We start from the raw sequence: 13966 nt of genomic DNA on the forward strand, positions 1-13966 counted from the left end.
ATGATCACACTGACAGAACCACAGGCACATAGACACAGGCAACAGAGCATGCACAATGTCGGCACTAGTACAGTGTATATCCACCTTTCGCAGCAATGCAGGCTGCTATTCTCCCATGGAGACGATCGTAGAGATGCTGGATGTAGTCCTGTGGAACGGCTTGCCATGCCATTTCCACCTGGCGCCTCAGTTGGACCAGAGTACGGGCTGGACCTGCAGACCGCGTGAGACGACGCTTCATCCAGTCCCAAACATGCTCAATGGGGGACAGATCCGGAGATCTTGCTGGCCAGGGTAGTTGACTTACACCTTCTAGAGCACGTTGGGTGGCACGGGATACATGCGGACGTGCATTGTCCTGTTGGAACAGCAAGTTCCCTTGCCGGTCTAGGAATGGTAGAACGATGGGTTCGATGACGGTTTGGATGTACCGTGCACTATTCAGTGTCCCCTCGACGATCACCAGTGGTGTACGGCCAGTGTAGGAGATCGCTCCCCACACCATGATGCCGGGTGTTGGCCCTGTGTGCCTCGGTCGTATGCAGTCCTGATTGTGGCGCTCACCTGCACGGCGCCAAACACGCATACGACCATCATTGGCACCAAGGCAGAAGCGACTCTCATCGCTGAAGACGACACGTCTCCATTCGTCCCTCCATTCACGCCTGTCGCGACACCACTGGAGGCGGGCTGCACGATGTTGGGGCGTGAGCGGAAGACGGCCTAACGGTGTGCGGGACCGTAGCCCAGCTTCATGGAGACGGTTGCGAATGGTCCTCGCCGATACCCCAGGAGCAACAGTGTCCCTAATTTGCTGGGAAGTGGCGGTGCGGTCCCCTACGGCACTGCGTAGGATCCTACGGTCTTGGCGTGCATCCGTGCGTCGCTGCGGTCCGGTCCCAGGTCGACGGGCACGTGCACCTTCCGCCGACCACTGGCGACAACATCGATGTACTGTGGAGACCTCACGCCCCACGTGTTGAGCAATTCGGCGGTACGTCCACCCGGCCTCCCGCATGCCCACTATACGCCCTCGCTCAAAGTCCGTCAACTGCACATACGGTTCACGTCCACGCTGTCGCGGCATGCTACCAGTGTTAAAGACTGCGATGGAGCTCCGAATGCCACGGCAAACTGGCTCACACTGACGGCGGCGGTGCACAAATGCTGCGCAGCTAGCGCCATTCGACGGCCAACACCGCGGTTCCTGGTGTGTCCGCTGTGCCGTGCGTGTGATCATTGCTTGTACAGCCCTCTCGCAGTGTCCGGAGCAAGTATGGTGGGTCTGACACACCGGTGTCAATGTGTTCTTTTTTCCATTTCCAGGTGTGTATGTCCGGGCTGAAACCTTTATCTTTATTAATTAAATTCTTCGCCAAACGAATTTCAACTGCTTCTTTCACCATCGAGTCTCAAAAGTATGAAGTCGACGTTAGTATTTCGACATTCTTACACCGCATAACGTGACCGGTGTTGATGCAGTGCTCAGTCAGAGCCCATTTATTGGGGTGAAAGAGCACGGCGTATCTCTGGTTGTTCATGCATCTTTCATCGACTGTGCAAGTCCTCTGCCCGATGTTCGAAAGGACACATTTGCGGGAGGTCTTGTAAAACCTCATTCTTGTGGAGCATGTCATCTTTGACAGTAACCAAAAGTACTGCTGTCTTCGGTGGAGGGCGAAAACTCACTTTAACTTTGTGCTCGGTGAGAATCCGACCTATTTTTGATGACAGTCGTCCCACGGATGGCAGGAAAGCCTGGGATGTAAGTGTCCCTCGCTGTCTTCTTTCTCGTCCGTTATGTCCACCTTAGGTTCTATCCGCAGCGTACGTATCTATTATGGAGAATAATCGGTTGCTTCTAAAACTCACTTAATTCTGCTAACCGTTCAGACTGCTCTCGTCAGAAACGTTATGTGCTCAGTCAACTAAAGTTCTCAGAACATTCATCGTCTAAAAAGGGTAGTGGCAACTATTTACAAGTAAATATAAGTTCGTATGGGTCGCCTTCCAATAAACTGCGTGTCCCAGTAAGCCATCATCTTTGCGACGAACCAACGCATCCAAAAATGCAAGGCATCCCTCTTTTTCAATTTCCACTGTGAACAGAATTTTTTCATGGATGGAAGTAAGGTGATTTATAACTCGCGCAATTTAATCCAACCGTGGGGCCGCATTACAACCGTGTCATCAGCAATTGTCCAAAATGCTGTGTGTTTCAAATTGGTAGATTCCAGCGTTTCTTGCTCGAAGTCCTCCACAAAGAAATTAGTTACTAAGGAAGAAAAAAGGCTGTCCCTGACGACACCATCAATCTGTTCAACAATTCATTATTAACTGAGGTCAGAACATGTTTGAACAAAGCTGAAACCTCTTTATCATACCTTCTGCCAATAAGAAATAAATATTCTAAAAGAGAATCCTCCGTGAATAATGAATTCTTATCAAAGCTGACTAATAAAGCAGAACTACTGTCTCGGTGACTTAAGTTTGGCAATGAAGTTCGCAGAAATGCATATGTTAAGAGCAAATTTTCCCATAAAACCTTTTACGTAAGTTGAGATTATTGATAAATTTGCCTCTGACTGCAAAAATTATCTTCAGTTTCTGCTGACTGTGTAATGATCGATTTAGGAGCTACGAACACAATCCTCAGATGTATGTTGTACACATACTCTAACCGACTTCAGGTATGTTCTCCTTAGGATCGCACTTGCTGTCATCACCGTTGAACAGCGGTGCGCATACCTGTAAAATCCGTGTCCACAGACAGTCTCGGGAAGAGAGGCGCAGTTGGAGGGTTTTCCTATTTTAACCAAGTGACCACCGCACGCTAAGATGAACGTGATATAGAGCACTAAAATTGTCGCAAGAATTGTCGCAAGCACACACATTCGTGATGTGGACATGGTCTATGTCGATGCATTTATTATGCCTAGTTACGAAACATTGACTGCGATCAGAGAAGTAGTCTTATGACAGCTGTAGAAGAAGTAAAGCGATTTCAGGAGGTCAGGCCTAAGCATTCAACCGGAGCGATTTCCATGCTCCAGGGAAGAGTAAGTCAATAAGCTAAAACGCAATTTTTGACTTGCGTGATTATGGATGTGAAGTGTCAACCACGGCTCGACACTGTTATTCCAGGGGAGAGCAGGCCAGCCAACTAATAACTGTGAGTATAGAGGTCTCAACTCACCGTACAGTGGCGGCGTCGACGTCTGTGTCACGTCTGGCGGAAATCCCGTTCAGTGGTTCCCTGTAACAAAAAGACCAGCGTCAGTATAGAATGCTTGACCGCTACCTGAATAGAAGGCTACCTGACAGCGATACCCCCGTCGGAGGTTCGAGTCCTCCCTCTGGCATGGGTGCGCTTGTTGTCCTTGGCGTAAGTTAATTTAAGTTAAATTAGGTAGTGTGTAAGCTTAGGGACCGATGATCTGAGCAGTCTGCTCCCATAAGACCTTACCACAAATTAAAAAAAAAAAAATTGACAGCAGTACACCCAGTAAACGTCGCTCACATTTACTACTCATCACTCTAGTACTAAAACACAGTCCTGGAGCCCAGTAACTAACTCTCCCGCCATACCCTTGCAAGAAATGACTGATCTTACTGTAGCTTAATGGATACACAGAAAGCAATGGATGGCTCAAGTACAGTGGACACGGACGCCTTTATTTAGGTGAAAATGTTAATCGCCTGTGGTATAGCGACACAAATACAAAAACAAAAGCCGATGACTGGTCAGGACTATCCCAATTGTTGACCGATACCGCACTGACGGTTGTGTCAAGTGAGTACGGATCTAATCAGCGCAGAAATCCACATTCGTACTTGACCTTGGCAAGTCACGTGCTGTCAAAAGTTTTCCGAGCGCGCTTCCGTAAAACATGTATGAATAACGCGTATACGAACAGCTGAAGACCATACTCAATTAATAAGTCTGGCGCTGCAGTCATGAACTGTGCGGCTGGTCCTGGCGGAGGTTCGAGTCCTCCCTCGGGCATGAGTGTGTGTGTTTGTCCTTAGGATAATTTAGGTTAAGTAGTGTGTAAGCTTAGGGACTGATGACATTAGCAGTTAAGTCCCATAAGATTTCACACACATTTGAACAATAAGTCTGGAGAGGATCTTTATTGATGATGATGATGATGGTGGTGGTGGTGGTGGTGGTGGTGGTGGTGGTGGTGGTGGTGGCGGCGGCAGTGACGATGACGACACAGAAATTCTGGTTATGCTATTCGAATATTTAAAATGAAGTTTTGCTTGTTATATGCCAATCTGAAGCTTCGCTGAGGTAGCACCTAATGAAAAGTACTCGGTCCATCGTAAGTGTTCAACAAGATCTTTCAGTAATGTCTGAATACAGGACGAATGCACGCAATTGCGGGATTGTGCCCGTTTGATCCTCGAGTGGACGAAGTAGCGTCACTGAGGTAGCCTCTACACTTGTTTATTAATTTCTATAGTCACTTTAATAATCCAATGGAAAAATCACTTTCTGAGACTTTTGCCGCTCACAGAGCGGAAAACAGCGAACTATACGTCTGTCAACATTACTATTGCGAGTTACCGCTAAATGAAGTTTGTCTTATCAGAAAATAAAGTAGTGAGAGTACCGAAACAACATAAACTGCTATATCAAAATTAAATTAAACAGCAATTTTTTCTCCTATAATTGTCGATGCCCGTTAACTGTCAGTGTACAGATGGCCGTTGTGGCAGAACGGTTTTAGGCGCTTCAGTCCGGAACCGCGCAACCGCTACGGTCGCACGTTCAAATCCTGCCTCTGCCATGGATGTGTGTGATGTCCTTAGGTTAGTTAGGTTTAAGTAGTTCTAAGTTCTAGGCGACTGATGACCTCAGATGTTAAGTCCCATACTGCTCAGAGCCATTTGAACCATTTTTGTCAACGCACAAGGTAGCTGGTACAGCGGAACTGGAAGCTATATTTGCTAATACTTTCAGCCTAGACCGCTATAATTTTGTTTTCTGTATTCCATACATTTTCGGCTTATGCCATCATCAAATCAATCCGACTGTAACGACATGTGACGAAATATGAAATGCCGAGTACGGGATGATCAGAGGATTGCGAAATTAGTAATATGTGAACTACATTACATAAACAATTGCTATCTAAACTGCACTTTTTGCTACTATGTGCCAAAATGATTGCTGGCCGTTACTTGGGGGCCACAAGTACATTGTCACTGCAGGGCGGGGGGGGGGGGGGGGGGGCGAAAGCGCTCCAACTAAGATGATGTAACCAGCTGCCCAGTGTGCCTCTGGTTCTGAAGGCAACACAACATCTGGCTCTATACGGACAGAGGAAAACCGATGAGAAAAGCAGGCAGCCATATACAAGCATTTTCGTGCCCCATTTGGTTATTGGGCCCTTCGAGGCGAGCCCACTAAGTAAACAGCGGACTCATCGAAGGCTGTATGGTTACTTGGCAGGAATCGTGCGGCAGCGTCGTGTTGAGTAATAACGCAGAGCTGAGCTTGGGAAGGTGAGAACGTCGGAGTGACGCTTCCTCATTCCGACCTGTCAAAGCGTGGGAAGCCACAGCCATGACGGCGCGGCCTAGCAGAACCCGGCTAGCACAGCACAGCGCCGCTGAAAGCGGACGCCTTAGCTCGGTTCCCGGAACGGGAGCGCTTTGCTGACGAGGCGGAAGGCCGTCTTCTGTCCCAGCGCCACTGTCACGCGAGGGCGGGTGCTGAGCAGCTTTCGCGGTCTTCTAGTTTTAAATCTGTTCCACTTCCCACGCACTACACCACCGACGTGTTGACGCCCGAGAAACGGGAATGGGAAGGCAGTAATGCGCAACCACACGCTACACTTCTGCAAGCCAGTGCCGTCCGTAGCATACTTGAAAACACTGACCGGCACTTTTGTTTCACAGCGCTCTTCGGGCACTATCACATTGCCAACTTTTTCTCTCATTCTAACTTGTAAGAATCAACGTTTGAGTAAACCAATGACCGCTTTAATTCCGATGATCCATTTTCTCGTAAAAATCTGATGTACTTCGCCGTTTTTTGAAACTATGTCGTTGTGCCATGCGTACACTTTACGGTGATACAAAATACCGAAACCTGTCGGTGGTGCAGAATAAAAACGTTGTAGCACGGAAGTGCTGTTACTAATACGTATGAACAACCGCCCGCAGTATCGTCATTTGGAGGAGGGGAGGGTGAGGGGAGGGGGGCGGGGAGTTCTTGGTTCTTGGTTCCCACTTGAGCTACGAAGATAGGATAAAAATAAGTTTTTGGTTTAGCCCGCACCATCTGCCATGTATATAGCCATTCGGTCATCGGTCTTACTGTAGCTATGTTACAGTATGTTAATAAAGGTTGGAACGACGAACCGGAGGTGATGCCAAGGCAAAATTTTGCGAATATTTTGCACAAGATTTTAATTCGGCTGAAATCAATGCTCAGTTAATGGCACCATTTATATGTGCACAGTTCGAATTTTACGCTTAAATAACTCCGGACTGGAGCGAGACTGATGGTTCAAATTTTGGTCGACTGGTGCATCGGACCTTAGTCTAAAGTAGGTTTAACCATTTGAAAAAATCTTGCTCAGTTTGGATTTTACGCGAAAAAAAAAACAAACACGTTGTTCTCTGATATTTTTGAAGGTCGCTAGTTCTATAGTTTATACTTGTACTAATCGATTCAAGCTTGCATGACGGTGGATAAAGTCAAAACGATTTTCTTTTAATCCAATAATCTTTATCCGCTGTCGAGATATGATTGTTTAAAGTCGAGCTAAAGGCAGAACATAAAATGCGTTCTTACTTGAACTGAATGAACTGAATGCGCGGAAACGGTTTAAAATGAATCAAATAAATAAAAAGTGCATTCTTACGATAAAATTGAAAACTCTCTTTCAAAAATCTAGCTTAATCGGATTTTACGTGAGAAAAAATCTTTGTGAATTTTTTCGGCCTTTCTACGTTTCAAACTTAGTGCGAATCGGTCCAAATTTTGTAAAAAGGTAGAAAAATACGTCATTAATGGTCGTCCTGTTGTTTTGCGAAAGCTTTATCGTTTACCAAGATATAAAGAGACTTGGCTCGAAAGATAATAAGAAACCGTACGCCACATCAGTGATCGCCCGAGTCAACAAAACTCTACATCAGTGTGCCATGCTGTGGCGGTCTGAGGTCAAAATTATGGTTGAGTTAAAGTTGACAAGCGGAATGAAAAACCGTAGCACAAAAAAGGCGATTATGTCCTGGGCAAAGTTAGGCACGTAAAAGAAGGGAACTAGCTTTTCGAGTTATCTGACAGCTTCAAAAACATTTAAATCAAAACTTTTTGAAGTATCCGCAATTTTTTACAAGTTAACCCTAATTCCCCAGCTCTCTTAGAACTTATGTGCTTCTAGAGAGTAGGATGCATTTATTATACTACAGGAAACATCCGAGAGTGGGATTCATCTACACTAGGAAGTATCGCAGAGTGGGGATGCATGTATACTAAACTTTAATGACACGTTGTGTCATATGCCACGACATGACATGATGGAATGTGTCATATTATACGACACGATTACATTTATCATTTTACTTTAGCTGACGCGATGCATTATATTGCACGACATGGGTACTAACTAATACGAACACGTAAAAAAGCGCGAATATGTGAGGATGTTTTGATTCAAATATCTTTGATGCTGCCAGATAAGTCGAAAAACCAGTTCCCGTCTTTTACATCGCTAACTCCGCCCAGAACATAATCGTCTTTTTTGTGCTACGACTGGAGAATTTTTCATTCCAGTAAAACATTTATTGCAACTGGACTGCGTTTGTGGAAATAATGTTGTCTTTATTGGAATGTACTGAGTCTTTAGTACTCAACTGAAAGAACGCAGCTGGTAATGCCTTATCTCCGGGAAAGTTTCAGATGACGGATCAATGACTCTACGAAAAATCCTAGAACGTCACGTAACCGGCACATCCTCTACCAGATGAACCGTCGGAAAAAATCACCTGATATAAGATTGTTACACCTGATATAAGATTGTTCTTCCAATATACTAATGTTACTCTTTCGCGGTTCACACCAAAGAAGTCAACCAGGAGGCAAAGCACCAGACCATGTGAAGGAACAACTCAGACGGCTCATTCCAACCAAATAGTTCTGTAGACGAGCTCGTACGCACTTTTTCCTGCCAGACCAATGTGTGTCGTCACGCGACGGCAATCCGCTATCACCGTGACGTCATAGTGTCACAAGCCTCTGCGTCAGAGGAGATAGCGCTTCTCAGAGCCAGCACTGCCCGATCGTGCTCTGATAAGGTGATAACGCTGACTGCAGCAGGCAATGTATTCCCATTCACAAAGGGTATTTTTGGCTCCGAAATAGGCAGTTCCATCGACGTGCGTTTTAAATCCACAACATCTTGTCGACCCCTGCTGGGGTTCTCATACTGCACTCTCAATATTTAGTTTCCATAACATCGTTTTCTTCTTAACAATGCGAGCTTGTTGAGGTGACAAAAGTCACGGGACACCTCCTAATATCGTGTCGAACCTCGTTTTGCCCTGCGTAGAACAGCAACTCGACGTGGCATGGACTCAACAATTTGTTGGAAGTCCCCTGCAGAAATATTTAGCCATACTTCCTCTATATAAGTCCTCTCGATTATGTCCCATAAATGTTCGAGATGTCCAGTACGAGGTGCATTCAAGTTCTACGACCTCCGATTTTTTTCTCCGGACTGGAAAGAGATAGAAACATGCGCATTGTTTTAAAATGAGGCCGCGTTCATTGTCAATACGTCCCAGAGATGGCAGCACCGTACGGAAGATGGAATTTTACCGCCAGCGGCGAGAATGAGAACTGTTTTAAATACTTAAAATGGCGACGTTTTCCTTACTTGAGCAGCGTGCAATCATTCGTTTCCTGAATTTGCGTGTGAAACCAATTGAAATTCATTGACAGTTGAAGGAGACATGTGGTGATGGAGTTATGGATGTGTCGAAAGTGCGTTCGTGGGTGCGACAGTTTAATGAAGGCAGAACATCGTGTGACAACAAATTGAAACAACCTCGGGCTCGCACAAGCCGGTCTGACGACATGATCGAGAAAGTGGAGAGAATTGTTTTGGGGGATCGCCGAATGACTGTTGAACAGATCGCCTCCAGAGTTGGCATTTCTGTGGGTTCTGTGCACACAATCCTGCATGACGACCTGAAAATGCGAGAAGTGTCGTCCAGGTGGGTGCCACGAATGCTGATGGACGACCACACGGCTGCCCGTGTGGCATGTTGCTGAGCAATGTTGACGTGCAACGACAGCATGAATGGGACTTTCTTTTCGTCGGTTGTGACAATGGATGAGAGGTGGATGCTATTTTTCAATCCAGAAACAAAGCGCCGTCAGCTCAATGGAAGCACACAGATTCACCGCCACCAAAAAAATTTCGGGTAACCGCCATTGCTGAAAAAATGATGGTGTCCATGTTCTGGGACAGCGAGGGCGTAATCCTTACACATTGCGTTCCAAAGGGCACTACGGTAACAGGTGCATGCTACGACAATGTTTTGAAGTACAAATTCCTTCCTGCACTGCAACAAAAACGTCCGGGAAGGGCTGAGCGTGTGCTGTTTCACCAAGACAACGCACCCGCACATCGAGCTAACGTTACGCAACAGTTTCTTCGTGATAACAACTTTGAAGTGATTCCTCATTCTCCCTACTCACCTGACCTGGCTCCTAGTGACTTTTGGCTTTTTCCAACAATGAAAGACACTCTCCGTGGCCGCACTTTCATCAGCCGTGCTGCTATTGCCTCAGCGATTTCCCAGAGGTCAAAACATACTCCTAAAGAAGCCTTCACCGCCGCCATGGAATCATGGCGTCAGCGTTGTGAAAAATGTATACGTCTGCAGGGCGATTACGTCGAAAAGTAACGCCAGTTTCATCGATTTCGGGTGAGTAGTTAATTAGAAAAAAAATCGGAGGCCTGAGAACTTGAATGCACCTCGTATGTTCTTCAAAGCAATCGTGAACAATTGTGGGCCGATGGCATGGCGCATTGTCATTCATAAAAGTTCCATCGTTGTTTGGGAACACGAGGTCCACGAATGGCTGCAAATGGTCTCCATGTAACATTTTGAGTCAATGATTGGCTCGTTTGGACCAGAGGACCCAGTCCATTCCATGTAAACAAAGCCCGCACCATTACGGAGCCACCACCAGCATGCACATTGACTTCTTGACAACTTGGGTCCATGGCTTCGAGGGGTCTGCGCCACACTCGAGTCCTACCATCATCTCTTGCCAATTGAAACCGACCACTGTTTTCCAATAGTCCAGGGTCCAACTGATGTGGTCAAGGGTCCAAGACAGGCGCTGCTGTTAGCAAAGGTACTCGCGTCGGTCGTCTGCTGCCATAGCCCATTGAAAGTAAATTTCAGCGTACTGTCCTAACGAATACGTTCGTCATTACGTCCCACACTGATTTCTACGGTTATTTCACGCAGTGTTGCTTGTCTGTTAGCACTGACAAATCTACGCGAACGTCGTAGTTCTCCGTCGTTAATTAAAGGCCTTGGGCCACTTTGTTGTCCTTAGTGAGAGGGGATGCCAATAATTTGGTTTTCTCGGCACACTTTTGACACTGTGGATCTCGAAATACGGAATACTGTAACGATTTCCGAAGTGGAATCTCCAATGCTCCCAGCTCCAACTACCATTCCTCGTTCAAGGTCTGTTACTTCCCATCGTGCGGCCATAACCCCGTTGGAAATCTTTCCACATGAATCACCTGAATACAAATGACAGCTCCTCCAATGCTCTGCCATTTTGTACCTTGCCTACGTGATGCTACCGCTCTCTGTATATGTGCATATCGTTATCCTATCCATTTTCTCAGCTGATAGTACTCCTAGAACTAGCTACGGTGAAATAATATCTGCATGTGGATCGCACCTCTTTGGCTCTTGTCCACAAAGGTGATCAGTATTTTTCTGCATCCATTTTCAATAAGCTGTCACAAGAATTGAAAAATCTTAGTCGTAATCGTCTCACTTTCAAATCTACATTAAAGAATTTTTTCGTGACTCACTCCTTCTATTGTGTCGTGCAGTTTTTGGAAAAAAATTAGACAAATTCCTGTGTTATATTGTTTATTATGCTAATACGTACTCAGCAACTTGTAATCCGCATAGAAGTACGGTAAATTTTATTTTATTTGTTAACTTTTATGATGTAATTTTATGTGCTGACTCGTCCCATGAGCATGATGATTGGCTCCTCAATTTGGTCCTATGGAATTAAACTTTTAAGTAATAACAATAATATAAGAAGCCAGTGTCGACAGGCAGTTCTGTTGCCGTCGGAGTCTCATAGCGTGTGGGCAAACCCGCGTTTGTTACTTCTGCCTCCTGTTTTATTTTATTGGAAGTACAATTCTTATTTTCTCATTTACTTCCGTATGAAGTGTGTTGTTGATAATCGATCAAAATGCAAAAAAAAAAAAAAAAAAAAAAACAGTAGAATTCATAAATACAAAGCTAGAAGAGAGAAATGACGTACATCCGGCCGCTGTGACCGAGCGGTTCTAGGCACTTCAGTCTGGAACCGCGCGACCACTACGGTCGCAGGTTCGAATCCCGCCTCGGGCATGGATGTGTGTGATGTCCTTAGGTTGGTTAGGTTTAAGTAGTTCTAAGTTCTAGGGGACTGATGACCTCAGATGTTAAGTCCCATAGTGCTCAGAGCCATTTTTGAAATGACGTACACTATTCAGCAATCAGCCTTAGCGCGGCACAGAGAAAAGTGAGGTATTCAGACTGTAAAATCTGAGACTACTTTTGTAATTTACAGAATCTAGCACATAGTAAAAGAAGTTAGTTAAGAGAACAAGCTCAAATCACATCTGCTTGAAAACTACTCTGAAGTTTTATGAATATAATTTGCGGGATGAATATAATTTGCGGGCGCGCGCGTGTGTGTATGTGTGTGTGTGTGTGTGTGTGTGTGTGTGTGAGAGAGAGTGAGTGAGTGAGTGAGTGAGTGAGTGTGTGTGTGTGTGTGTGTGTGTGTGTGAGAGAAAGAGTGAGTGAGTGAGTGAGTGAGTGAGTGAGTGTGTGTGTGTGTGTGAGAGAGAGAGAGAGAGAGAGAGAGAGAGAGAAGACATTGAACATAGTTACGTAATATCACATTACATACAAAATAATTTAAGAAAGGCTGCTTAAGCTAAATGTAAAAGACAGACATGTTAATGAAACTTCCTGGCCTTTCGCGGGCCGCCGCTAGAGGGTGAAAATTCATTTGGAACAAGCCACTCACCGCAATATGCTTTCTTCCAGTCCCGCAAGGTATGCAGGAGAGCTTCTCTGAAGTCTGGAAGGTAGGAGATGAAACACTAGCGGAAGTAAGCTGTGATGGCGGGTATTAGTCGTGCTTTGATAGCTCAATCGGTAGAGTACTTGCCGGCCGAAAGGCAAAGTTTCGAAAGTTCGAGTCCCTGCCCGGCAAGCAGTTTTAACCTGCCAGGAAGTTTCAGCATACGTTGAAGCTGACTAAGGGAAAGAAACAGACAGCAGGAAGAAACTCGCTCAAACCTTTCGACTGGAATCACTATCGCTCGGTTTTCAGAAGCGAGAACTTGCAGCGTTCGGTCTGCGACGATTTCCTGGAAGATATCCGTTATCTTGGATTAGCGCGAGGCGCCTCTTATCGCTGCCTAGACAGACCACTACAATACCTCGCCCCCATAGAGAGATAGGCATAGGCAGCCACAACACCCACGCAGCGCAGGTAGCGGCTGGAGCTCTCTGGTGCGCCATACGGCCTCACCAGAGTTGCACGTGGAAGCACCCAGACCACGGTACCGCAGTAGCGAATGACGCGTAATATAGAACGAGAGTGCAGCAATAAGAGCGAAGTCCTAAGCTTAAAATGTCCAAAAGTCGTTTTCCCTTACTGTTCAGTCTCTATACAGAGAAATCAATGAAAAATAAAATAAAGGTTGATGAAGAGGACTAAAATCAGGGTGAAACAATACTAATGATAGATTCCGTGACTATAGGGCCTATTGAATAGTATGAACAGTGCAAAGAGCGTAGAAATGGGTTGATAGTGAAGCAAAGAAAGAAGAAAATATTAGAAGAAATTCTGTTACTTTAAGCAAAATAATGCATTACGTACGCAGGAACGAGGATATGAGAAGCAGAACAGCACATGAAAAGTCAGCATTCCTTCCCTAAAGAAATATACCAGTATCAAAAGTAGGCCTTAACTTGAAAAAGGAATGTCTAATAACGTATATCTGAAGGACAGCATTGTCTGGAGGTGACTCACGGAAATTAAAAAAGGACAGAATTGACACGTTCGAGTTGACACACGGTTGATTGCAATTAAATACGCTGATTGGAAATGAGGAGGTTCTTGGGACAATCGCCGAGGAAAGTAATATGTCAGAAACGTCAACTTGAAGAAGGAAGAGGATTCAGAGACATATGTAAAGGTATCTTCGAATCGTGATGGGCCTCATCATCCAGTCACAAGACTGATTAAAAAAATAACGTCACAGTCTTCGCTCGTTATCGATAAGTGTCTTTCGACTACATCGCGAAGCACCACAATTCTACTGTACTTTTATTCACGTGACAAAGCAGATGACAGAACAATTTATTTGGAACGGTATGAGACTCAGTTTCAAAGTCTGTTTAGTACAGTTAAGTACAGAAAAACTTTCATAAATGTTTCTGTCGCTCTCTTTTAAACATATCGGGAAACGATGACCATACAAGTAGTTTGTTACTACTTTATTTGTAACCATCACCTAAAACTGTGGGCATTTCAAGCTGTATGGCGACATCCTAGCAATCAAGATAACAAAGTGACAGAGTGCACTTATAACCATCCACTACACTTCCGGCTACTTAGGATTTAAATGGACCGTGTACCTAAAGTTCCCTGTCACGTGGGAAAGGC

At 45.3% G+C, this 13966-nt stretch overlaps 1 protein-coding gene across 1 annotated transcript in view; it reads right to left on the minus strand.

The window, feature by feature from the left end:
- Positions 1-13966, minus strand: part of LOC124789146 — an 892841-nt gene that overhangs the window by 301830 nt on the left and 577045 nt on the right. The window contains exon 6 of the mRNA XM_047256440.1: positions 3197-3256. Coding sequence (XP_047112396.1) covers positions 3197-3256 — 60 coding nt within the window. The remainder of the gene's footprint in view (positions 1-3196; positions 3257-13966) is intronic.

The sequence above is a fragment of the Schistocerca piceifrons genome, chromosome 3 (genome assembly GCF_021461385.2).
Source record: "Schistocerca piceifrons isolate TAMUIC-IGC-003096 chromosome 3, iqSchPice1.1, whole genome shotgun sequence".
NCBI classification, from domain to species: Eukaryota; Metazoa; Arthropoda; class Insecta; order Orthoptera; family Acrididae; genus Schistocerca; species Schistocerca piceifrons.